Here is a 27,220-nt window from a genome sequence, read left to right on the forward strand (position 1 = left end):
ACTAAACCATCCAGCTCAGAGAACAAAACTCCATAAAAATCATCCACCTGAGCTACAAATATTCTCCACCATCTCAATAAGTTGATCTGTTTCAAAGTTTATGACAATAATTAGACTAATTGATAAGGTTTGTGAATGATCAAATAGCCTTCAGGAATTAACAATCACTGATTTAAATTAATTTACAGTTTTTTTCCAATTTAAATAAAAGAAATTTTTTTTCCTTTACCAATCACTATTCAGAAATTAAATGAACATTTATTAATGTTTATTGTAGGATACTAAATTTAAACAGGTGATCAGAATACATTTTAACCTTGGATAATAATATATTAATCAATAATAACAATAATAATAATATATTAATCATTTTATTAGACAGACTGGTAGGTCCTGGGTTTGAATCTCGCCAGGCGGGATCGTGGATGCTCACTGCTGAGGAATCCCATAATAGGACGAAACGGTCGTCCAGTGCTTCCAGGTTTTCCATGGTAGTGTAGTTTCAATTGACTCATGATTTCAACTATGGAAATAATGAAATCTCCACAAAACCCCTTCTGATTATTAGATTTGATTTATACAGCTGTTTTGTTGATTAGTCTATAAACAAACAAAAAGTTACATAATAAAAATTTAATTTATAAAGAGATCTCCAATGCAACTAACCACAAGAGTCAATACCCATGATGGGTACATGCTGTTATCTTTTTTATATTCAATTCAAAATGATCCACCTGAAAGTTATCAATTGTTAAAACTTGTTCTATACACAAAATAGACAACCGGTTGTTTTCTGTATAGAGTGACAATGGTCCCATTTGTTCTACTGAGATATACATAACGAACAAGAGTGAAAAGTGCTATAAAAATGAACAATTAAGCGGGTGACTATTATATTTCAAAAAATCATAACTTTCAACGCTTAGCAATAGTAGTTGAATGTATAAAAACCACCAAGATCGAACTGACTCAAAGTAACAGGTACTAGAGTTCAACGTTACTAGTCGTTTTTCTTGTTAGACCCATAACTAACTACCTTTGTAGCTCAATTCAAATATTGGCTGGACAGTCATGTATTTGATCAGGAGTTTCAATACTCTTCAGATAAGTTTCATGTTAAAACAGATGATTCATCCTGTATCAAGATTAGAAAAAGTTACAAATCTATGGTCTTGAAATTCTAAAATACGTTTCACATCAATTATGGGCGTTATACCATATGTTGGCCGCAAAAAATAACGTCCATAATTCAGTTTATTTGCTTTCTGTATTTTTTTGTTAGGTGATATGTACGAAATTGGAGCCAAAGCTGGGAAATACTACGCAGTGAATGTTCCTTTAAAAGAAGGCATTGATGACGATAGTAGGTGCAATTATCTTTTTCTCTATGTATATGTATACTTGCTATCTCCCTCGTTATAAACTTCTGATTAATGATTTTGTATGATTACCTAACATGTTAGTAAGATGTTTGTTTACTCACGTTCAGTGAACACTAATTAAAACATTTATTTATATAATGCTACTTCAATCTAATGTATCTTTGGAACTTTCCACAGTTTACTGGAAATATAGTAATATGGGAAACGTAATCTCCATCAGTAAATAACTAAGTAGTTATGCACACTTTTTATAGCGGCGAAAATGGATTTTCTTTGAAATGGATATAGTTTTTAACACATTTATTTGACATAATGTTGCCGAATCTGTATCTTCATCAATTGTAAGAAGCGGGGGCTTTGTGATCAAAATACTTGGGTTTCACCGGTTAACTCTTAGGTTCGAACTTTCCATCACTAACTTCGGTTAGGGTAACCAGGTAATATCACTATCAGCCATAGGACAAAACAGCAAATGAATTACATTGCTGTTTGAACGATCGTTTCATTAGCTGAGGTAAGTATTATAACATTGTGTTAACTGGGAATGATTAACAGAAAATGGTTTATTTCTATTTGTTTTTGTTGACTACTATTACTAGTATTTATGTAAAGATGTTGAAAATATTGTGTTACTTATCGAAAATTACCCCAGTTTATTCAAAACAATTTATTTTTTGAGATCATGAACCGATCGATGTTAGGCCACCATTAAAAACCTGGAAGCACTGGACAGCCGTATCATCCTAGTAGGAGACTCCTGCTGAGATACTGCCTGGGCGCCCAAACCGGAGCAGGTAGTTTTATTATGAGGCCGCACCCCAAGCCTTTCACCCAGAGGTCTAATCCACAAGACAGCGGAGCAACGTTAGGAGATACAGTCCAATATTAGCTAATGACAGATAATAGTTTCATACGCCATTTGTTCCCTTGTGATCCAGGATTCCGTGTGCACGACTGGTTTGGAATCAGGGTTTTTGAACTCCCCTATGTTGGTCCTTCATATCCACCAAGATGGTTAAATCACCAAACATTCACTTTTCATCTTCTCAATTCCGTAAAAGACATCTCTACCTGGAGAAGGTAGTGAGTAGAACTTTCCTGACAGTGTTTGTATACGTGTGGCCATGTGAGAGCATTTGTAGAGAATGAGTTGACTCTCTTCAATCTCGGCCGTGCCAGGGCATTTGGTGGTCTACCATCGGTCGGTTGATGATCTCGATTACAACTCAGCAATCTCCCCAACCCTATACTGGTGACTTATTTTTTGTCGAATTTCAGTGTATTTCAGTGTTTTCCGAGCCGTTATAAATGACGTAGTTGCATTTTATCGACCAACAACTATTGTACTTCAATGTGGCGCTGATTCGCTTGGCTGTGATCGATTAGGTGTATTCAATCTGTCCATTAGAGGTCACGGGTAAGTTATGATTTTTAATTTTTTGTGACAAAAAAGTGAGTTGATTCAGTTTGGATAAACTAGTCTTTTTGACGAATATAACACCATTTTTGTTTATTGCCTTTATTGGCCGTGGTTTCCAAAGAATTTGTGCTTCATCCCTTAGCAATCGTGTATACGATTAGGTGAAAACATGGTATTAATGCAGAGATTGTTTGGTAAATTTTGTTTTTAGCTATGCTGAGTAGTTTTTGACGCGAAAACCGAACATGGCCAAAAAACGATATCATTGGTGTACTATTCAATTATTCCCGTACATAATATCTCTCCACCGTTTTTGTAGATCCAACATATAGTGATCAAAAAAGCAATCTTTTCTTTGAAGCCGCTGTTGGTTTTACTTACAGGTTTCGTTCTAATATAATTCATGAAGCACGTTAGCTAAGCATGTGCTTGAATCCAGAGCATTGGTTTCTCTGTTAGTTATGAAACCCACCTAAGCTCATGAACAAACCCCGTTCAATTTAATTCCACTAAATAATAAGTCAGCAACAATAAAGTAATCGATAAAACTATCTTAATCAGATCATTTAAACTATTAAATAAAATTCTACACAAGTAGTATGTCCGTAGTCGAGTGGATCACACATCTTGGATTTCACTACTAGATGTCACTAAATATAACCAGTGTGCATATGGGCGATATCGAGATATTCGTAAGTAGAGTCTATCAGTGAGTCAGTCATAATCACGGTAGGGATCTAACACGAATGTATGAAGCGTTCATGTTGTCACACATCAGGATAACTGCAGAGAATTTCATTGGTTACTATCTGCTTGCCTAATGTAGAAACTCTAACCGATGTACATACGTGATATGTTGCTTATGAATGCTTGACCACTAGGATGGAGTTCAGTTTACAAATCTAGACTGTTCAATGGAGTCTTAACATAATAAACATAGGGGTTGGGAAAATATAGCTTCAAGTATATCGCACTTTTGCTGTTGAGGGAAAAAAGTCCACCCAATCTACTTATTATAATATGCTGCGATATTTTCCGAAATGAAACAATAATAATAAGCAAGCTACATTGATTAGTTCAATGTTACTATTCATTGATCCAGCGGAAAATTTGTAAGGTGAATTTGTGCGCGTTAATCCGTTATTCGAAAATCAGTTACTTGAACCATAGAGCCGTACTTTCACAGTATTACAGAAAATAATTGGCCTACATGGTGTTATTATTCCATTAAGTTCTGTATGACCATTCCGAATGTGCTTGTTTCTCACCTTTGTTCCTCAGGAGATGTGTTCGAATGGTTAAAGAACTTGGTCTACCATTATTGGTTGTTGGCGGTGGCGGTTATACTGTACGGAATGTAGCACGCTGTTGGGCATATGAAACAGCTGTACTACTTGATCAAGAGAAAGAAATTTCCAATGAATTACCTTATTCCCCGTACATTGAATTCTTTTATCCTGATTATACATTACATCCAGACTTGACAACTAAGTTGGATAATGCGAACACACGGCAAGTAAGTTAATTCTGATTTGTGGTTGATATCATGGGCTGACTCTAAATTGAAGAAGCATTAGAAAATCATTAAAACCCAAAAAGTACCGGAAAGTCGTTTTGTACTAGCTTGGGACTCCTCAGGAATACACATTTGCAATCTCGACATGGATCGAACCAATAACCTTCAGGTCTTCCGGCAAGTGCATAAACTTCAAATCAGAGTTGGGATCAAATGATTTACATTTCTAACTTTAGCTTAGCCAAAGCATTGCACGACCATACACAGACACCAGCGATGTCTGTCTCATGTCCAATATGAAGGTTAGAGGCTTGCTGTGAGGCTCAAAGGTTATGCTTACAATTCCTGTTGGGGTCATAAATATGCATTACTTAAGAGTCCCATACTAGGATGGGAAAGTTCTCCAGTACTTTCTGGTTTTCAATGATCGTCAATCCGTGATTTCAACCACAAATTAAACAATCTCTACCGACACCATTGAACAATTTTGTTCCAGCCACATCATTTTGGGACTGATAGTTTCTTTCGTATTATACATATTACGTATGGTCGTTGAACACTTAAGACTTTGACCCTTGGCATTGTTTCTAGGATCTCAAAACTCCCACGAAACCTGAAACATGAGGAAATTAAGAGGTAATAATACAGCCAAAGGATTGTTTTAGGTCTGGAAATGACAACAATGTCCTTAGGTTGTCCTGAAAATCTCACAAATTGGCAGTGGTTTGTGCATCGGTTCAACCAAACTAAGAAGAAACTTTTAACATATCTTAGTTTTGGTAGCGTTCTAAGTAGTTTTGGCACAACTTAACATTAAGCTACTGACAGGTGGTAGATCAACTGGGAAAACAGCTAAGCTGGTAACAAGTACCCTACTCTTAATTAAAATATGATTAATTCACAATGGATCAACATCAGTTAAAATGCTATCGAGAACCAGAAAACACTGGTTCATCCAAAATTGAGGTTCTCACAGTTAGACTTGAAAGTTTTTGGATCGAATCGTGGGGCCGGATAGAAGGAGGGCAACACCGTTAAGATGTCTAACACTAAGATGAAACAGTTGTTCAATAAGTTATCCTTAGTTCTTAATGATGTCGTAACTGATGTTAATCGGTAATGAATACCAGTTACAAATTAAACTAATCTCCACCAAATCGCCGATCAACATATAACTAATTTTTTAAAAATACAAATCGACCAGGTAGCGATTGTCATACATTCTGAAGTAATTAAGATCTGTCCTTATAAATGAGATTCTGAATTGAGGTACAGATTACGGATACATATTTCAATAATTCTGATAGAATATATTTTACATACTAAAGTGAAATCAACCAACTAGTTTTCTCTTCACGATAACTTTTTTAATACTCCAATATATAGTGGACAAATATCCTTCCATGGATCCTCTTTATAAGACATATTTACTAGTCAGCAACTTTAATATATTAACAAGATTTACTTCCATAAAGTCAAATTATAGGTATTTCAAATAGATTTTAACATAGTGTTGGACGTGACTCACTATCATTGTTTTAGTCTACAGTTTTATGAAGCTTACATCAAGTTATTATTGATGAATTCTTTCGTTGTAGTATATTGAAGCGCTACGAATGACAGTTCATGATAATTTAAAACAACTTGTACATGCTCCAAGTGTTCAATTTACTGATGTACCGAATGATTATCTATCGAACTTTTGTAATGATTCGAATGATGAACGGTAAGAATTTACATCTATATCTATCTATAAATGTACATGGCTTGTTCAATAAATATGCGAACTGGACTACTTAGGTAGTAAGTACAATAATTGTAGGTCCTTAAGTAGAAATTCAACGGTGCATGTTTCTAACTCCACCCATAATCTTAAATGTTAAAAAACTCAATTCCCTATTTTGTTTAACTGTAAGTAAACTGTTAATACGTTATGAAACGCTCAATCATTATTTTGGTGAATTAACAAATGACTACTGATGAATTCCATACAAATATTGAATGAATTTCGTTGAAACGCAGTTTACTAACCGAGCGATAGAATATCGCCTGGATATATAAGTTGAATTGACCCTAAACAACATACAAGACCTGACATGAATATGCCCGTGTGTCATCGGCCTACGTTACCACATCTCATACCCATATGACAACGAGAAGAAAAAGTAAAAAGATGGCAGCACGGGGAAGTTGATAAATAATCCTCATTGGGTAGCTAAGTTTGTAGTAATATAGTTCAAAAGGAATGAAGAAAATTAATAAATGAAAAGTATAGTGATATTTGACCAGGTGGTCGAGTTTAAACATATCACGTATCTATGTTCACATGCCGCCTCAAGGTCAAATAGGTGGGAAATTATGGGCGAGACACGCACATATTTTTCTTCAGTTTAGAAGGCTAGATGTATGTATGCTAATTATTAGTATATTTATTCATTCAATTTCGCCAAATTCCATTGGTCATTTCTCTCACTCACATAGCTGACTTGAGCAAGCGTGTCGGAGGCTTGTCTGAACTGAACGTAGTGGATTGTAAAAATGCTAAACTCAAGGTATATCGAAAGCCAAAAAAATTAGGAGCTGCACATGACTGCATAATGAACAATCTATATACAGTCATGTTATTTCAGTGTTCCATACCAGAGTTGATGAGTAAAAGTATTATTTATTTAAACACATAAATATTGGTACAAACGGGCACCAGATATATATGCGCCACACAAATCTCATTTGATTTGTGTGAGGACTGTGATACTGCCCGGCTGCCCAGACCGAAACAGGTGGTTTTCTTAGGGGATCACACCCCGAGCCTTTGATCTAAAGGTCTAACCCACAAGGCAGTGGAGCATCGTGAGGAGATGCAGTTACATGGTAGCCGGTGACCAATGATTGATTCGTACGCCATTTGTTCCCTCAGGATGCTTGAGCCCATGTGCACCATTGGTTTGGAATCAGGGTTTTCCAGCTCCCCTAGGTGGACTTTCCGTGTCCACCGACCCGGTTAAAGCGCCGGACATTTTATTTAGCCCTCTCAATTGCGTAAACAACAGTAATGCCACGAGAAGGAAGTGAGTAGGACTTCTCTGGTAGAGGCTATATACTCGAGAGAGAGCGGACTCTCCCCACTCTCGGTCGTACCAGGCCATCGTACTTAAACATTATTTTATATTATTGAAAAAGTTGCATAACTATGTGACCTATGAATCGTTTATCATCTCAAATTCGATGTGTTTATTTACTTTACAGGGAAAAACCAAACGAAATGTTTGTTGAAGAAGAGCAAGACTCAACAGCTGCTTGATAACAATTGTTATTTTCACTTTAATTTTCTTTATCCGTCTCTTTTTATTACAAGCACATCGTTCTCAACACAAACCCTTACTCCAAATGATTAACAACAGTAGAAAAGACCACTTTTCTGAAGATTTAGGTTCAATAAAAAATATTCTTGTCTCAAATGTGAAACATTGACAATTTTAATTATTGCTATGATTACCATTATCACATGCCATGGAGAAGATATAATTTCTCCGAAATACAAATTGTAAAATGAAAAAAAAGAAGAAGGAATTATGAAACCTACCAAAAGATTATGTGTATGAAATGATGTTAATGGCAAATGTTGTATGTATGTATATTATTAATTATTGTTGTTCCAGCTTTTTTTTTAATTGTCCTTACCTTCTACGCGTATTTACATCGAGATATGTTAAAGAGAGAGAGGGGAATCACTAGATAATTGTGCTACTTACAATGATGTTATTTGGTATGTAATGGTAACTGTTTTCAATGTCATTATGGTCGAGATAATGGGTATCGGTCATGAATTAGTATAATGATAGTAATAATGAGACAATGAACAGAATGTCGTTAGATTTAATTACATTTTTGACTTAAAATCGACCAGGAATTAAGAAAACACAACGAATAATTTTGCTTTCATAGAAAAAGAAATATAAAAATGACAATTACTAAGCAATATTTAAAGCTGATTTTTCTGAAGTTAGCATTTGTCCAACAGATCTTGCACGTGTATGCTGATTTAAATTAAGTTCACATTGTAGTCGGCTTACTTTTGTAGTAATTGGTTTCAGTCTTGGCGGTGGTCGTACATGAAATGCATAAATTGAAGAGGATGATCCGGTGATGTTTGGATGATTCTTATTGCCTGTTAAGTTGGTGAATTCTGATTTTTGCCTTAACAGGATAAGTTTGTTGGCGTCCACTTTAAACCAGTGATCATCATCTTTATCACCATTGTTCTCTAATGGTACACCCATAATCCATACAGGGCGTTCAGCATTCCATAACGCTGGTGGAATAGCGGGCAATGAAAAAATTGATGCATTTGTAATGATTGTTTGTCTACGATGTCTTTTCCCATTATTATCAACTTCCAGTCTAGTATCACTGATGTTATTTAGATCAGAGAAGTCAGAAAATTCACGTACAGCTTCTTTGCTGAGACTTTTTAGTTTAGTTTTTTTCCGTGTTTTTGTCTAGGAAAACGAATTTAAACAAGGTATAAAAATCAATGAAATTATGATCTGCCAAAACAGATATATGGTGATAGGAAGTATAATGTAAAATCATAGTAACTATGAATTGTGGTATTATTGAGTGCAATAAAATGTTGATAAGACTACAAACCACTATTGAATAATGTTAATAAGGCGTATGTTGCAAACGCTTAGTTGCTGGCTTTTTATAGGATTAGGCTAAGCGAGATCTAATGATTATCAGAGCAAAATAGCATCAAGTTATCGACTGTATGCTATGTTGGCAGGTGCGGAATTGTTTATTTAAACACCACTAGACAGTCATATTTAAGTAATGTGCTTTTAATAATTTTAGTCACCGTGGCACAGATATGCGCATTTTTTATCATCCTTCACAATCTCAATTAATACTTCACAGTTTGTTCTTTGATTCTATCCAATTTTTAGTGCTTAATTTTATTCTATCACTGGCAGTATGATTCCAAATCTTATGGTTTTTATGTTGCTTTTTCTGCCGACCCAATAGTTCTAATAGCCAAGCGTTTGCCACGAGACTTGGAATTCTTAGGTTTGATCTATGGCAGTCTTAGGAGTTCGCACTTCTGAGGACGTTCCATACTAGGATCAGAACACTTGTCCATTGCTCTCTGACTTTGTGGAGTGGTAGCTCAATGGTTAGGACGTTTAACATCTAGTCACTAGATCGCAGTTATGGACCTTAACCCACCTTAGATTTGGCCAGCTAGGTGATATCAGTAACCCTTACATTTGGAGCGTGGCTCGAGGCCAAGTACATGAACCCCTACATCGTAAATCAGTTTCAAAAGAATTGTTTCCTTTCTCTGTGATAATGTGAATTGATACTCCCTTCTGTCAGGTTCTACGTCGTCAAGTAATTCACCCGAAGGAAACATTACAAACATATTACAGTAACGATGAATTCAACCATAATATATCAGTGGGGTTGCATTATGGTAGAAAAGTTAGTGAGTATTCTATACTCTCTAGATTGTGTATTGAAGCTAATAATTCTCAAACATATTTACACAATTGATAAGTAAATGTTTCAAAATGCGGAATACACATAATCACATTTTGGTCGGCACAATGTCAATTTGAATGTTATCGTTATTAATAAATAAGTTTTTCCCTTACAAATCTGTTGATAAAATAAGTATATATTTGTTGGATTTGAACTCGTGCTTGAATTAGTGAATGTCACTATTTACAAAAAAAATACAAGATTAACACTGTAGGATACTTTGAGACAAATATCACCAATCGAAAAGGATGATAACCGTGCATTATTGCGAATGATTAGAAGTGAATATGTAAACCAACTTAGTAGTCTAAGGGTCAAGCGTTCGCTGAGAGATCAAAGGTTTTTGGCTCGATCTTCGGTAAAGTTATAGAAGGGCAGTATTGGAAAGTCCCATGTTGGAAAGAAACGACTGCCCAGTGCTTTCTGGTTTTCAATGGTGGTTTAGCTAAGAGCAATTTGTGATCTAAACTGAAAATAAACTTATAGGAGACAAATCTGGAATGTGCATAATTCCATCTTTACCTTCATTTGTTGATGATGATTTTTCCTATTTCTACCACTTGATTTTCTATGTATGCGACAAATAGTCCAACGATTTCTCATTCTGTTAACCAATGATTGTACCGGATTAATTATCGAATGTAAAGGTCCTTTAGTATGATGATGAGATATTGTAGAAATAGAAAGTTTTCTTGGTGAAGATGCTTCGCTATTCTCATCACAATTGTCATCATCATACAGTGTATCACATTTATCAATACTGCCATTATTGCGTTTAACACAAGTTTTCTCATTTTCAATGTAAACAGGAAATACACCCCATTTGGAATAGATTCTCTGTAAATATTTCAATCCGTCAACTTCAGTATTGGTACTATTAACCGCCACATCTCCATTAATGGAATTATTATTCAGATTTTCTTCATCATTAGCAGCGAATAGTGTTGCACATGACAGAACATGATTTTGAGATTGTGTATTATTTATATTGATATTACTTTGTCGTTGAGAAATAACAGTAGTTTTATTATTTAATTCACAAGGTGATGAACTACTGACTGTTAGTGCTTGATTTTCTAATGATATGATTGATGGCTCTGTATGATGAATATCAACGGCTTTCTCATTTATACTCCCAATATTAATACTGTTTATATTAGAAACATTGGTAGGGATAGTGTTAGTATTCAAGTTGAATAGACTAGCTTGACCATTGAATGGTGTTACGTTAGTCATATACAAGGTACAATTATTGTCGAATGTTGATATTTCAGAGTATGTGCTAGGCTTATGGCGACCTGTTATTGTCTTGTTTGTAATAAGATGATATTTTTCGTTATTACTAATATTCTGTAAGCCAGAGATTTTATTGGTTTGGTTAATATTTTCTAATTTTGAAAATGCTGGACCATCCAACGAGTAACCGGCAGGTGTTACAATTGATCGGTTTGTTTTTGCATGTTTAATTCTATCTGACCTTTTTTTGAAATAAACCATGGTGTAGAAGGTGAATACATGATACATAATAATATAGTATTAAAATAAGGAAACATGTACTGAACAAGTAGTGAAGCAGTCTATAACTATTAGACAGGAATAGATGGTGCGATGTTTTCATTTCTTAATATGAAACTACAACGGGTTAGTAGATGAATAGTTATGTATAGAAAATATTCATATAAGATATATTTGGAGAAGTCATTTTCATCCTAACAGTGTTTTGGTAAATTCCCTTCTACAATGTTAATGAATAAATCTCAACTTTGAGATTTCAAGAGGTACATTGATCAAGACAGGGTATTGCTTATATAATGAGAAAAACTTGTCAACAATCTGCTATTCACAGACGTTACATGGGTCTTAGATTTTAACGGAACCGTTCCTCTTGTAAACGACTGATGGAATCTAATCACATTGAATTGTCAGATTGGGTTTTCTACATCAACGTCTTCAAAACCGATCAATGTCACGTCAGTTTAAATTTTTAGTTTACCCAATAGGCTGTAGATTTCAGCATCGCTCTGTCTACTTCGGTTAAGACAGAGGAGCAGTCCTAACAAGCAAATACTGTGATTTAGAGTACACGAACCTGTACTGATTGTTATGGATTTATAATAGCTGAATACAACGCAGAAGTTACGGAAGTGATTCCAACTAGTAGTTGGAGTCATTTATTTAATTACACGATTGTTTGATTTGAGTTGTTATAAGACCTTCGTAAAATAACAATGCAAGCAATACACAGTAAGTCTGTTTATAAGAATAAATAAGAGCGATGACAAAGCTAAGCATCGATCGGTCATAAGTAGAGCCTGGAACACATGTATATCGGGTTAAGTTGCCACACCATGTCAACATGGGACGAAATTACGAAGTTGAAACTTAAGGAAGTAGTAGTAGTAGTATAAGATGTAGTAAGAAAGATTGCGCATGGAGAGTATGATTGGGCAAGAAAAGGTAAAGTTGCGAAATAAAATGTAAAGAATAATTTTAGGATATAGGATCTAAGGGAAGGTAAGGAATGAGCGGATTTACGTCTTCAACCAGTGATCGCGCGAACCTAAATTGGGTAGTTTGCACTGACCACAAACAATTAATAGCTTTATAGCCTGATGCCCTTGTTGTTATTTGGTTGCCCTTAACTTTCTTCTTACCTATTCCTACATCAGCCACTATTGAACACCGATGTGTAACATAACGTCAATTGGAATTGTGAGTTAATGGGTGATGTTAATGATAGGACTCTACAAATCCAAATTGTCTGCCAAAATAAGGTAAATTCGCACTTTCGCAATGATCTACATACGCTGGTGTTATACGAATATTTATACGTATAATAAGTGAAGTGATGTCCTACTTCTATCTTTCGTACGATCAAGTTGTTCGAGTTTCTTCATAGGACTGAGCATAATTCACTGATGTAAACTAAAACTCGATTTGTAGGGATCAAATTGATTACGACATAATAGTTATAGAACCGTACATGAACGAATGAAAAGCTTGTCTGGTGTTATTAATATTGGTAGCAATCACTTTTTTGAAAACTGGTTTTAAGTTTTCACCATGTATTGTGGCTTGTGTTCTATTTTGTAATCTAAGTATTTATTACATAAACTGAGTACCAACAACAATTCGACTTTTCCATTCAACCTAAACTTTATTAAACTTCCAGTTAAGTGATTATGAAATGTAACGTGAAATGAAAATTACCTTGTTCGACGAACAGTAACAAAATCTGATAGTGATGCCGGTATATTTGAAGTGGTCTCTTTAATTTCCTGGATAGAAACCCGAGGAAGTAAATAAGACATAGTTGTAAAGGGCTTTTTCTGATTACTAGTTGTGATACAGGTATCATCGGAATAGGAATTTTGAGTAGCACTAAAAACACTAGTAAGAGTAGTTGTTCGAATATCATCTATGTTCGTAGTCAAGTATGTAGCATTTTTGTTATCATGGGTATTACTACTACCACGAAAATATAGTGTTTTACCGGATAAAATATTGGGGAATTTATCAACAAACAATATATTTGGATACGAACTAGTTGAATAGTGGTATTTTTCACCGACAGGGTTCTTCCCAACTTCACCACCCTGAACACTGCCGAAATCAAGGTTGGAACTCGTTCTGTGCACAACTCCGACCACTTCAAATTTCTCCAAATCCAATGATCCAAGAGAAACAAATGTTTTTCTTGTTAAATCACCATTTGTAGTGAACACTTCAGGCATGGACAATGAGCTTGGAGCAGAAAGCTACACAAGTACACGAAAATAGTAAACATTACTTTGTAAATATATCACTCAGTATCATGATAAAAAGCAGTCATAAACACATTTATTGGAAAGCGATTGTTAGTCTCTAGGTTTCGTACATGTCGGAACTCAGGAGCTAATCATTACTAGGACTCTGAATAAGGTATCATTTACGCACTTGATGTTAGTATATCTGTTCTCGGAACTTATGTGACATCATCTTACATAGAATCTCCAAGAAACGAATATCGCTAGACACTGCATAGATGTGGTGGACACTTACGGTCCTAATTACATGTTTTCTGTGTATTATAAATTCGCCACTTCTATAAATATCTAAAACTAACCAATTTCAAATCGTGACTCATACTATTGTTCCAACAAATGTACAATCGTTTTATAAACTTGTAGTTTTATACATACATATACGGTTGCCTCCAAATGCCCTGGTACGGCCGATAGTGGGGAGAGTTAGCTATGTGAGAGCTCTCCGAATGCTCTCACATGGCTACGTGCATACAAAAACTATCATGGAAGTCCTACTTACTGCCCTCTTGCACCACGGGTGTTGTTTACGAAATTGAGAGGACAAAAAGCGAATTTCCGGAGCTTTGACAGGTTTGGTGGACACAGAGGGTCCAACTAGGGGAGTTGGAAAAGCCTGAGTCTAAACCAATCGTGCACATGGGCTCCAGGATCCTGAGGGAACAAATGGAGCATGGACCGGTTATTGGTCACTGGCTACCACGGAACTGTATCTCCTGACGTTGCTCCACTACTTTGTGCACTAGACCTCTAGGTCAAAGGCTCTGGGTGTGGCCTCCTAAGAAAACCACCTGCTTTAGTCTGGAGACCCGAGCAGTCTCCCAGCCCTCACACAAGTCAAATGATTTATGTGACGCATATCTATTTAGTGCCTCCTTGTACCAGTGTTTATGTGTTTAAATAAAGAAATAAAATAATACGATTGCACAGCTTTGGAAAATAACGCATTTAAAACGATTCCTCTGATGAACTGATATTATATAATAATGGATTCTTTGGTGAATCTAATACTCTGAGTCTGTTTGAGTAATAAGTAATGATAACAGAAAAGATGGAATGAAATTGACTAGGGTGATCTTATGATTATTTTCCCTCTACTTTACGGTTCATCAGTACGTACTTGAAAAAGTAAAATAGTGACTTTAACCAATACACCTATCTGTTTTCAATAGCTTTAACACATTGTACCTCTTGCTGCAAGTGTTGTGTAGTTTGTTATGGTAGAAAACAAGATTCATATCGATGAAAAGATTCATTAATGATCCAAATTTACTAAAACCGTACATATCATGGAAGGCGTAGTTTCTATGTGTACTTAGCTCTTGTGGCAACTAAAAATCAAAACGAGAGCTAAGATGTGAATCGGGCAACATCGAGAAACACCGGTTACAAACTAGGAAGTAGTATATCAGCAATATTCTATTTACTATCGAATATCCAATTTTTAGCTTTAATGCCGAAATGTATTGAGTCCAGAGAGTACTTAAGTAAAGTAAAAAAGATGTAAGATTCCCACTATCTTTCAGGATTATGTTTACTGACTTCCACAAATTTCCAGTTCCCGAGAATGACTACTTCAATATAAGATATAGTCAGGTCTTCTGGTAAAGTATTAATAATACGATTGAGAATATAACAACCAATACGTGATGTGCAATATTTATGCATCCCATGATAAGTTAGAAACAGAAAACTGATCATTCCCAGTGGATTTAATAAAACTCAGGATATTTTGCATTACGAGTTTGTTTTTATTAACCCAATACTTTTACTTATTGTAATCGAAGTCAAGTGGAATAGGTTTCCATGTATTAGATGTATATTGGATTACTCGGTCATTAGGATGCATTGAGTTAACATGAGATCGCATTGAAAATTTCAAGTCATCACGTCTATTTTCACAGGTAACTATAGGTTATTTCAGGTTGTCACAGGATGAAAACCTCATTTATATCCTATTGAGTAACTAACTAATTATTCACTAAATAATCTAATATTTATACTTTCAAACTGGGCTCAAAGTGACTTTTCAGTTTTAGTGCTTGGATCCATTGAACCCATACTTATACATTATTTTAGAAGGATTAGTGTTATAATGGAAGATTTAAAGGTTTTATATACTACTTCTTGATTGTTAAAGTGGAAGAGATAGAATCCTGTTCGATAGATGATGTGCAGTGGTAGATGCCCACGAGAGCGAACTATCGGTGTACGCCTCTGGATAATTTTACATGAAAGGCAGGATCAATAACAAGGATAGGATTTTTTTCAAAAAATAAATACTCTAACACGAAACATTGACAGGAAAATGAACATGGTCAATTTCCATAAAAAATTGAACAAAATCAATTGTGTACGATACTCTCCTAACTGTTGAGCCTAACTCCAGATGGTCATATTAACCGTATTTTAAAAATGCCTCTGAAGGGACAGTCTGAGAATATTTGGTGGTAGTGCGTAAAAAAGTATATTTTGAACTCATTAATAATACATCTCTATTTTGGTACATGTTTACTTCTGTAATAAAAATCAACAATGTTACGAGAAAGTCTGTGCACAAGGAATTAAATAGTCAGGATTCCTGATTGTGATATACAACAAAAAGAGTTCAAAAAGGTGTTGCTTATTCTATGGTTAAAGACACGTCTCGATGAATATTGCAGTCACTTTAGTCGGTAATGGATTCCATTTAATTTCCTTAAAAGCATAGTGATCTTAATCCATTTCTGATGTACAGAACTAACCAGTAATGATGTCTGAAGATAACATTTACCGCCTGGAATCTAATCATTATACCTAATGAAGCGAAACATTGACCTCCAAAGTCAGAATAACGTCAATAAAAACATAACATTCGAATGGAAAACGAAGCACACACATATTACCTGATAGTTTGTAATGAAACTTTCATTTTCAGGACATAATTCTCCATCAGAGTAGTGAACACCATTCTTAAACGTATTTATCCTCTTCTTTCGTTTCTTCTTATGAACGGACCGAAGTTGTGTACAGTACATATAGCAAACATTTACTGAAACAACCAGAGAGCCAGTTATACATAGAACTGCATTAATTCTTAAAGCCAAATTGTTCAGTTTAATCAAGTTTGGCAGGAATCCCCATAATAATATACCACAAGATCCACTGATAACACACAGCATACCAATAATGGTCCCAATTAAAAGGATTTTACTTATGTAAAGTCTGTTGTGCGGTGAACTGAATTCCGGTGGGCTTGATGAACACATATGTTATGATGTGAAATAATAGTTCGATTGATTATAAGTTGCGGTAAAATATCAGATGGGTAAAACTATATGGATTAAAAGACTCAGCCAAAATTAATTTCAACCAAAACTAGGGTCATTTTGTTTGTGGTCATGTATGATCGGAAAAGCTATGTTTGAAAATGAATGTATTTCGTATTGATCCATATTATCTTACGTTACTACCTCACCATGTTGACGAATCATATTGATGCAAATAAAGGCAGAAGCGATGAAAATGACTTGCATCCGATAAAAAGATGACTATTGAGCTGTGTGAAGTGCCTTTAAAAGTTTGCATAATCGTAAGTTTCTTCTTCAATAATCACTCACCTTACGTCTAAAACAAAGAACAAGATCATCGAAACCAATCAAAGTAAAATTAATACAAACTAGTCAACGACTTAGAAACATCCTATACAGAGTGACTAGTTGGAATATATACGACCTTTTAGTAACCATAATTGACCTGCCATAGTTATAATTTTTGTTGCTGCAGAGTGGAAGTATATCGACAATGAAGATTAAAAAAGAATACTGTATGATGGAGGATAAAAATTAGTGCGGAAACAATCACAGGGTGGAGTGTGTACGTAAGCATTAAACTCTGATTCTACCTAGTTGGACCTAGTATACAACAATAGCATATGCAGTCTCATCGCCCTTGTCAAAAAACCAAGATGTTTACCAATATTGTTAGATTTGTGCGAATAATTGTGGTAGTAATAGTAATACGAAAGAACAGTAGTAAAATGATTATAATGGCTTTATCCAACAGTGAAAATTCCGTTGCGGTAGATTTCCAGCATTATTTGTGCAGTATTGCAAAAGTACATCTTAAATACGTGTTTGAATTGCAATTATTTGAAATATATGTCATAAATATTCTAACAATTAGTATTCCGAACCTGTATATAGCCATTGAAGTTTTTTCCTAAGTTCAACTGCTACAAATATATGTGCTACCCACCATATATAGTGTTTGCATTTCATTATACCTGTTACTCGTTTTACCCAAAAGATAAGTAAATAAGACGAACAAGCCATGAACATAGATGTTTGTGTACGAATCTCTCAGTAACTGGCATGCGAACGATTTATAATTTTGCATTGTACGTATAAATTATTTTAGATAAACCTAGAACAGGTAGGTTAGCCTCAATGTTTATAGAATTTGAAAAATAGGTAGCCCAAACATTCTGAACGGGAACTAATAAATTAACGGCTGACACTCAGTCTGTATACTGAATTTAGCGTGACTATCATAAGTATACAAATTTGTAACAGACATGCAGAACAGGAAAATAAGTTGAGTTTGTATAGTTATTCCAAATAGCCATAGACATTGAACAGGAGTATAAAGAATAAAGAGGGCTAATTACCAGAAAGGCAAGGAGCTCTTACATACATTATATCCCTACATTCCACTGAATTCAAACTAACAAATACATATTAAGTCAAATTGCCTAAGTAACCTGAGCGTAGCAATACAACTCGTGTTAGCGGCTATGAATTCCAATTTTCAATATAGTTTCAAATGGTTTTGAATGGCTTTGGACGGGATAGAGGAAGCTTTTGCTTAACAGGCTTCCGTGCCTAATAACAATTGATCATTGATGCCTCCAAAAAGAAGCTAGAAATAATAATGGTATGGCGCTATTTAAAAGGACAGTGGTATTGTTTCCGTTGAGTTAAATTCACTGTTTTGATCGTAAATTACGTATCAAAACTACTGTTTACATTTTAATTGAATTTATTTCAGTTAACGTGACATTGTATTTGTGTGTTTTGATACTGCTTTCGTGTATTTACTGCATCAAAGCATTCTTGGTCGACTGCGGCTTGTTTATTTGATTAAGGTTGTGATTTGTCTTACATATCTACCTTGCCTATCATTTTGCTTCATTCTAAGATGGTCGGCTCTGTACGCAAGTGTGGACAGCCAGATTGCTTATTCCCCGTGGAAGAAGGGATGCAATGTGACGAATGTAAGAAGTGGTTTCACAAAATGTGCACCCGCTTAAGCCCTGCTGCCTATAAAAGGTGCTCGAAACCAAATTCTCGTTGGCTCTGTATGTTTTGTTGCTCAAGCAAGACGTTACTCATTCAGGAGGCCATTAGCCTTCTAGCGTTAGCTAAAAAGGTCTACGTAGGCCGTGCCGGCAACATGAATACTGATAACGAAGATTGTATCAGTGTCGTAAATGCTGCCATGGCAGGTACCAGACACCCAATTTTGCAACATGAAGCAAAACTTTCTACTCCGATACAACCAATGAAAGCCATGCTATTAAGTACTGAGGGACCAGTTGCTTTAGCGGCGACTGAGGACCCGGCTAGAACCACTATCGTCCAGAGTAGTTCCAATCTGGATGCTGAGACTAGTGGGAAATGGATTACGCGGAGACGTAAAAGAGACGGAAAAATACCCAAAGAAAGCGCGCGTATAGTCGATAAGTCCTCGTTGGACTCACGTCCTGAGCATCAGGCAACTCCGCTCAAGTCCAAATGTAAGAAAATATTTAAAACTGTTGTGGATGGGAACAGTTTAACTTCACCAAATGTTGTTGTGAGTCACTCGCTCGACCCACATGACACTGTTGTAAAGAAAGCTAACAGTAAGAAGCCGGTAGCTAACCGGCAGGGTCTGACATCACGGTCGAAGGCCGTGAACACGACTTTTAAGGAAGTTAAACAGGTGCCTAGTGTAATCATCTGGAACTTGGAAGAATCGAAAGACACCGATCCCGCTAAGAGACGTGCCCACGACCTGCAGTTAGTGGGATCTCTCATCAGAAATATACTGCCCCATGAGGTCCCAGGGGTACATATCTCGAAAGTCATCAGACTCGGTAAATATTTTGGAGGCGAAACCCAACAGAGAAGGATCCTTAAATTAGTACTCGGTAATTTTGAGGAAAGGGACGTAGTACTAAATAACGCACGCAAAACTCGTGACTCAAACATTCGACCTGACTGGCCACTTGAGGATCGGATCAAGTGGAAGAATGCCCTAACAGAGTTAAAAACTCGAAAGCTAAACGGTGAAGCAAACCTTACGATTAAGGGTTTTCGGGTAGTCAGGTCTTGGAAGCCAATGCTTCCGAGACCTGTGTGGGTAGAACGTATGTCTCCAAAAACACCTTAAATGTGTGTTACACGAATGCCCGTAGTCTTCGGAATAAGATGTCTGAACTAAGTTTGATGGTAGACGAATTAAATCCGGATATAATTGTTATCACCGAAACTTGGCTCACTGTAGATATAGACTGTTCTCCAGTCATTCCAGGCTACATCTGTATCAGAAGTGATAGAGTTAGAAGTCGCAAGGGAGGAGGCATAATATTATATGTTAGGGACCACTTCCGCATAAACTCGATCATATCGGAGGCACATGTAAGTGGTACGTGTGAGGTAGTATGTCGTACAATTAGGTCTAGAAACGGGTTAGTGACGATAGGAGGAATATATCGTAGTCCGGGTTGTCTCGCTGACGACTTTATCCTAAGACACGTCTGTTCTTGGAGTAAAGCAGAATGTTGTCTCATCGTTGGAGACTTCAATGCACCCCATATAAACTGGATAGAGCTCACAGCTCCAGGTGGGGGTTTCGATAGCGTCCTTCTGTCATCAATTATTCAATGTGCACTTGTACAATGTATCGTTAAGCCGACGCATATAGACTTGGAACATAATCCGTCATTGATAAACCTTGTCCTCACACACCACTGTGAAGATATCGTCGACATTCAACACCTTCCCCTACTGGTGAATAGTGACCATGTCGTACTTTCCTTTAAGTTCCGGGTACATGGTATAGAATTTGCATCTGCTCCACCCCGTCCTAATATCTGGAGAGCCAATATTCCGGCAATCAGGGACTATGCTATCTCGATTGACTGGTCGGTCGATGCTGATGGATCGATTGATGATGCATGGAATAGGTTTAAGTCTACGTTCGAATCCGTAACTCAACCGTTTATCCCATGGTCAGCACGTAAGCTATCATATTGCCCTCCATGGATTAATAAGGAAACCCAGAAGCTGTTGAAGCGTAGGAAACACTTCTGGGACTTATTCTTGTCAACAGGTCAGGCATCATTTAAGTGCGAATATAAAAAAATCTGGAATATATGTAAAAAGACCATAGCTAAATCCCGTACCGCTTACGAACGAAAGTTGGCATACGGTAGCCGTACCTGTCCGAAGCGACTGTTTTCGTACGTTAAAAGGCAGACGAAACGTAGTGATGGTATCCCCTCGTTACTGTTAAGCGAAAATTTGGCTTTATTGGCTGAATCTGATCTAGCGAAAGCGGAGACATTTGCTAACTATTTCAGTGAAGTCTACTATACGTGTAGTGTTACAACTACTTGTCCCGTTGGCAATGAGATACCAGCCATAGGACCTTTACACGTGACAGAGGATATTGTTCTTCCTTTGATAACTAACCTAAAACCTTGTAAGATACCGGGCCCCGATGGGTTACACCCACGTTTACTGTCATCGCTTGCGGACATTATCTCAAGACCGCTCACGATGCTCTTCAACATGTCCCTTTCACAGGCTCAACTACCTGAAGACTGGAAAGACGCCATAGTCCTATATTTAAGGATGGTCAGAGACGGATCGTATCTAACCACCGGCCTGTTAGCCTGACCAGTATAGTAGTTAAGTTACTTGAAAAATTAATTCGGGCTAAGCTACTGAGTCACATAGATTCGTACAATCTGTTAACTCCCGAGCAACATGGGTTTCGTAACAAGTATTCATGCTTGACTAACTTACTCGTTGCGAGAGAGGATTGGACAGCTGCTCTAGACAACGGCCTGTCTGTCGACGTGATATTCATAGATTTTAGCAAAGCGTTTGACAAGGTTTCACACTTAGGTCTTATGAAGAAGCTCTCGAGCTTTGGAATAACAGGTGCTATACAGGAATGGATAGGAAGCTTCTTATGTGACCGTAGACAGAGTAAGGGTCAATGGAACGCTATCCGAATGGAAACCGGTCAAAAGTGGTGTACCCCAAGGCACCATCTTAGGCCCTTTACTTTTCCTTCTGTATATTAATGAACTACCTTTATTACTTAAGTCGTCGACGTTATTGTTTGCGGATGATGTTAAAATCTGGAGAACAATAAGAGATGAGACTGGTCGTTGTTATCTGCAAGCAGATTTGGACGAATTAGTTAGGTGGGCTCATGATTGGGGCCTGGAAGTTAATTCCAGGAAGAGCGTGTTCATGCACATCGGGCACGATATTAGTTACTATTATACCATTAATGGTACATCTCTGCCACGCGTTCAAGAGCACAAAGACTTAGGAGTAATTATAAGTCACGACTTAAAAACCACTACGCACTGCAATGCGGTTGCTTCCAAAGGCTATCGCGCGCTATGGTCGCTTCGCAGAGCATTTAAATGCTTCGACGAGGATATGTTTCGAATTTTATATCCCACCTATGTAAGGCCACACTTAGAATACTGTATCCAAGCAGCTAGCCCTTGTCTGATAAAGGATACTAAATCGCTTGAGCGTGTCCAGCGTGTAGGGACAAAATTAGTAAAGGGTCTTTCTAAACTCCCTTACGATGAGCGTTTGAAACGTCTAAACCTTTTCACCTTATCTTATCGTAGGACACGAGGTGACCTTATACTGGCATTTCGTATCTTTAATTATGATCTGGGTGTTAATATGTCTTATCTTTTTGCTCCCTCCAGCACTAATAATCTCCGGGGTCATAGCAAGAAGGTTCTGAAACCGCGATCTAATAAACTAAAGGTGGGGTCCCGTTTTTCTCATCGAGTGGTCAATGAATGGAACGCTTTACCAGAACAAGTGGTATCAGCACCATCAGTGAACATTTTCAAAAAGAAGTTGGACCTTTACTGGAAGGAAATCTGTCAGGATTAACACAGGTTCATCAACCTACTATCCTTATTACTGAAGACTGAAGACTGAAGAAGAGAAAAAAGTGTTATTAAATTTTAGCTACATGCTGACCATAGTCCTTAAGAATATGCCAAGTTTTTGCCTAAAGAAATCCTGGTTGGTCACTTGGAATAGTTCAGCGGACAGCGAATTCCAACATTTACTTACTTTTAAGGAGTAGGAGGTGTGTATACAGTCCGTTCTACTGTGTTATGTCTCCGATTTCTCGGTATTGCTCCTAAGGTTTGTGTTGGGACTAAGTGTAAGTGGGTGTTTAAGGGAATGGCGAGAAGTTTTTAGGATGCTGTAAGTCATTGGGTCACCTCTAAGACGCCTTTACCCCAATGAGTGAAGGTTCAATAATTTTAGGCGCTCTTTATAAGACTTGAATTTGAGCCCCTCAACTGATTTCGTGGCTCGCCTTTGGATACGTTCCAGTGTTTCCATATCCTTTTAAGGGGAGGGAAAATTCTGCGGTTATATACTCTAAATGGGGTCGAATAAAACTGTTGAAGATAAGATGGAAAGTTCTTCCGTCGAACTGGACAAAAATGTGCTTCAACCTTACCAGTGCAAAGTTCGCTCAGAAGGCACTTTTGTCTCAGCTAGCATAAGACTTCATGTCATAGGGTACCAACATTCCTAGATCTTTTTGAACTTGGGATACATGTGGAGGGAAGTTACCTTGTTTGCATTCGTAGTTGACAGCATGTCTAAGATGGACTAATTTACACATCAATGTGTTAGAAGTAAGTCCGTTGTCATCTGCCCAACCTTGAAGTCGATCCAGGTCCCCCTAAATTGTAAGTTTATCCCCTCGGTTGCAAAAGTCTCTTCAGACTTTCACATCATCAGCAAAAAGTAATCAGTCTGATGTTACATACTGTGAAAAATCGTTTATATAAATCCAGAAAAAAAGAGGTCATAGTACTTAACCATGGGAGACTCTACTAGAAAATTCAGTTGCCTGAAAGAAATCAAAGTTAATTCTGACGTTAAGAAGTCGGTCATTTAGATGAGAAGTAAGACAATCAGTTAACGGAGACTTGATACCTAGCCATTTGAGCCTATTGATGAGATATATATGATTGACCTTGAGACAGCAACCTTTCTCTTGTGATCAAGCATAGTTGCCCATCTGTCCACCACAGTCAGCAGGTTGGTTATACAAGAGTGACCCTTCCTGAAACCATACTGTTGGTGTAGAGACGTTTATAGATAGCAAGCACTGACACAGACCGTCGTATATCAGGGACTCTATAACTTTTGAGGGTATTGAGAGAAGTGCTATCGGCCTGTTTGCTGCGTCGACCTACCATGAAAATCGACACAATGTGAGCCAACTTCCAACTTTCTTGTAATGCGCTCCGGCTTAGTATTTGTGAGAACACCACGCTAAGCAGTGTCGTCTAGATTGAGACTGCTTCCCCCAGTATAGCAGGATAGACCATCCCCGGTCATGAGAAGTGTCCTTGTATCGGGAACCACAGTACCTAAGCAAGAATACTTCTCGTGACCAGGATATAGTCCATTTTTTATACTGAGGAGAGCGGCTTCAATCTTGGCAACACCACTTAGCGTAACGTTCTCAAATTCTCTAAACCATGGAACAACATCCAATATTTTGTTACGAGCTTGCATAGATCTACTGATTTCTTCGCGCTTGCTTCCTGCTGTTTTGGTAGGGTTACTGTTATTTGGACATGTTAAATGGGTGGTAGTATGGCTCTAATTATATTTGCTGTGGTAGTTGTTTATGGATTTGTACATCATGTAGTTGAGTGAGTCCATTTGTCCAAGAGCAGTGGGGTTTCTGGATACCAGCATCTATCACATTACCAGGTAGGAGGTTCTTTGGTTACAACTTGAAGATGATAAAGGGATAACTCAAGTACTAAGAGATTGTAGGGTCAGTGAAATGTCACTGAGCCCTGGCAAAATCATTCGGTGCTTGGGTCACCCGATATCAAATAGGTCATTGGTTCCTGTCAAAGTCAAGGGCAACCGACGTGCATCAGTTAATCATACGCCATAGACTGGCCCATACGGCGGTGGTGTCACTGTCTTCTCTGTACTCATTCTTACTGATATATTTACGTAATAACTTTCTTTGTATTACACGGTCTTCAAAGCAGCCATAGTACTTTGATGTGTTGAATGCGTAATCCGCTTTGGGTGCTGACCGCGAGGTGTGACTTCGAAGTTAGCTGGTTTGTCACACCATTCCCTTCTAACTCGAGTAGGCCCCCAGTTGTTCGACACAGACAATCTACCTTAGTTATCTACAAGATGATTGTGTCAAGAATAAGTAGATAATAAATTGGTAATATGTAACGACACGAAATCGAAAGAATAAGAGAGGAAACGGAGAATAAAATAAGAGAGATAGGGAATGTTTACTGATATGCGGCAATGATAACCGTGATAATTCATGAGACATGCATCAGACACAGCTTTACTAAGAGGAGGATGGTAATCCATGAGTGAGTTCGTGTCTGTCAAATCTCCTATTAAAGCTATCCACTGAGAGTGCCTTGGTCACTTCGAATAGGAGAGCATCCCAAATGGGGCCACTCGTAGTGAGAAAGAATCAGAGCGTATCCGTGTGTTGGCTCTTTGGTTTTCAGTCTTTCAAGGGTTGCATCGAGGAGGACGGTGACAACGTTCTGGCAATATGCTCGTATTGGGAAGGCATGTGTAGTTAATGTGCTGTGCGCCATCAAAAGATCACCTCTCATTCTCCTGTGGCTCAGTTAGAATAAACTCAGGCGCCAAAGTCTGTCCACGAAGGAATTATGGTTTTGCCCCATAACTCACTTAGTTGCTCGTTTCAGTCCATAGTCCATGAGATTTATCCCCGTTTCGAAGAGAGGAAGCCCAACAACGTTGTGGACTTCAAGATGAGGCCACACGTGAGTTTTGAACAGTGTCAGGAGCGAATCTGAAGTGATTGCGACAAGCTGTCTACTCATGAAGTGGGGAGTGGCGTATGCCTTAGCTGGATTTTCCGTGTGATCCTGAACTGGTGTCTAGTTTGTCTGTTGTCATAAGCCGGAGATCACGCTCTGGGGCGACAATCAAGAGCGGAGCCCCATAGAGAAATTAAGTGCTTTGTGTCAAATGAGTGAGAATGTTCACAACATAACACCTTGAAAAGTTAATTTTCAACGCGTTGTCTACTGTCCATTCCTCGATTGTTACAAGGTCCTTTTCGGGCTCAAATGAATCTTTTTCGCCTTTTATACACCTTCACACCGTTCAGATATTGCATGCTGAATTAGTGACCATGGATAAAAAAGCTTATTATAATTCTTCATCTGTTGCATCCATATCTTCCTGCATGAACCAGACCCCTAACACGCTTTCTCTGTAGTGATATTTCTTTATCTGATTCGAATGTTATGGTAGCGAAATTTCACCAGGCCGCATTCAGAATACTTTGCTTCACGGTTTCTCAGTGTTTATCGGCATGTAAAGGGAAAATTTCTCATACATCTATTTTATTCTTTTCTATGCGATAGAATGTGTCGTGCCTGATACAACAACAGTGTGTCTTAACGAATATGTGAAATTATTGAGTCTGCTGACCGGAGGCGCTTGAACATGAGTAATTTGGAAAAGGATTTCGTTATACGGGGGTATACTTCCCTGTCGTCATGGTTTCTCATACTTACCTGATTATTTGTTACTTCCTATATTCAAGCATTCTAGTGCTTTGACTACACTCAAGCTGTTTGTTTGAACAGCCTTTTTCGAAGTCGTCCTCAGCATTGTGGTGATTCAGCGATTAGTGGATGAAGGTCGTGAATATGAGCAATTAATTATACTTAAGACATCTTAACGTCCAAATAAATCAGAGAAGCTGCTCTCTGTTCTTGTGTTGCCTGTGAGGAAGCTGCATATTTTTCCTATAAGCGTTTCCTGCCTCCACTTTAGAACAACACAAATAAAATCTAGTATATTAGGTATTGTATCCTTAAAGCCCCCTAACCAGGAATTCACTCACTCTTCTAAGCTACCAATGTCATCCGGACAGAATCACACCATCGGCCCCCAGATCAAAGCAACTGACTCCTTACTTAAGTAACACAATTTAATTTGTGTGATGTGAAATTTTAATATACTTCAATACTCCTCTCACTACTGTTCATCAAAGCATTTTTGCATTACAATAGGCTTTGACTTTGAACTCGAATGTCGAAAAAAGTAGGGTTGCCCAGCATGGAGTCTGTATTTTTCACCTGATTCTTTGGTCTAACAACAATTTAATCATCTGAGTTGTTCATACTGCCAAATACTCATTTTGTCTTTTTCCAATCTCTCTCTTAGCTGGAGAATAGAACCTTCTGTATGTGAGA

General features: G+C 37.4%; 3 protein-coding genes across 3 annotated transcripts in view; 1 reads left to right on the forward strand and 2 right to left on the reverse strand.

The window, feature by feature from the left end:
• Smp_093280 (histone deacetylase 3) overlaps nt 1-7,969 on the forward strand; it is a 14,330-nt gene extending 6,361 nt beyond the window's left edge. The window contains exons 7-11 of the mRNA XM_018797578.1: nt 1,283-1,363; nt 2,661-2,799; nt 4,084-4,318; nt 5,917-6,044; nt 7,565-7,969. Coding sequence (XP_018652606.1) covers nt 1,283-1,363; nt 2,661-2,799; nt 4,084-4,318; nt 5,917-6,044; nt 7,565-7,619 — 638 coding nt within the window. The 3' untranslated portion in view covers nt 7,620-7,969. The remainder of the gene's footprint in view (nt 1-1,282; nt 1,364-2,660; nt 2,800-4,083; nt 4,319-5,916; nt 6,045-7,564) is intronic.
• A 320-nt stretch (nt 7,970-8,289) lies between these two features.
• Smp_173220 (hypothetical protein) lies at nt 8,290-11,095 on the reverse strand (the record flags this gene model as incomplete). The annotated part of the gene is made up of 2 exons (XM_018797579.1): nt 8,290-8,817; nt 10,919-11,095. 2 exons carry the CDS (start codon nt 11,093-11,095, stop codon nt 8,290-8,292), a joined length of 705 nt encoding a protein of 234 aa, XP_018652607.1.
• A 1,970-nt stretch (nt 11,096-13,065) lies between these two features.
• On the reverse strand, nt 13,066-18,427 carry Smp_173230.1 (hypothetical protein; the record flags this gene model as incomplete). The annotated part of the gene is made up of 3 exons (XM_018797580.1): nt 18,337-18,427; nt 16,548-17,268; nt 13,066-13,617 (listed from the first exon to the last, which is right to left on the reverse strand). Exons 2-3 carry the CDS (start codon nt 16,908-16,910, stop codon nt 13,066-13,068), a joined length of 915 nt encoding a protein of 304 aa, XP_018652608.1. The 5' UTR covers nt 16,911-17,268; nt 18,337-18,427.
• Between the last annotated feature and the right edge of the window lie 8,793 nt (nt 18,428-27,220).

Source organism: Schistosoma mansoni, chromosome 5 (genome assembly GCF_000237925.1).
Source record: "Schistosoma mansoni strain Puerto Rico chromosome 5, complete genome".
Classification (NCBI taxonomy): domain Eukaryota; kingdom Metazoa; phylum Platyhelminthes; class Trematoda; order Strigeidida; family Schistosomatidae; genus Schistosoma; species Schistosoma mansoni.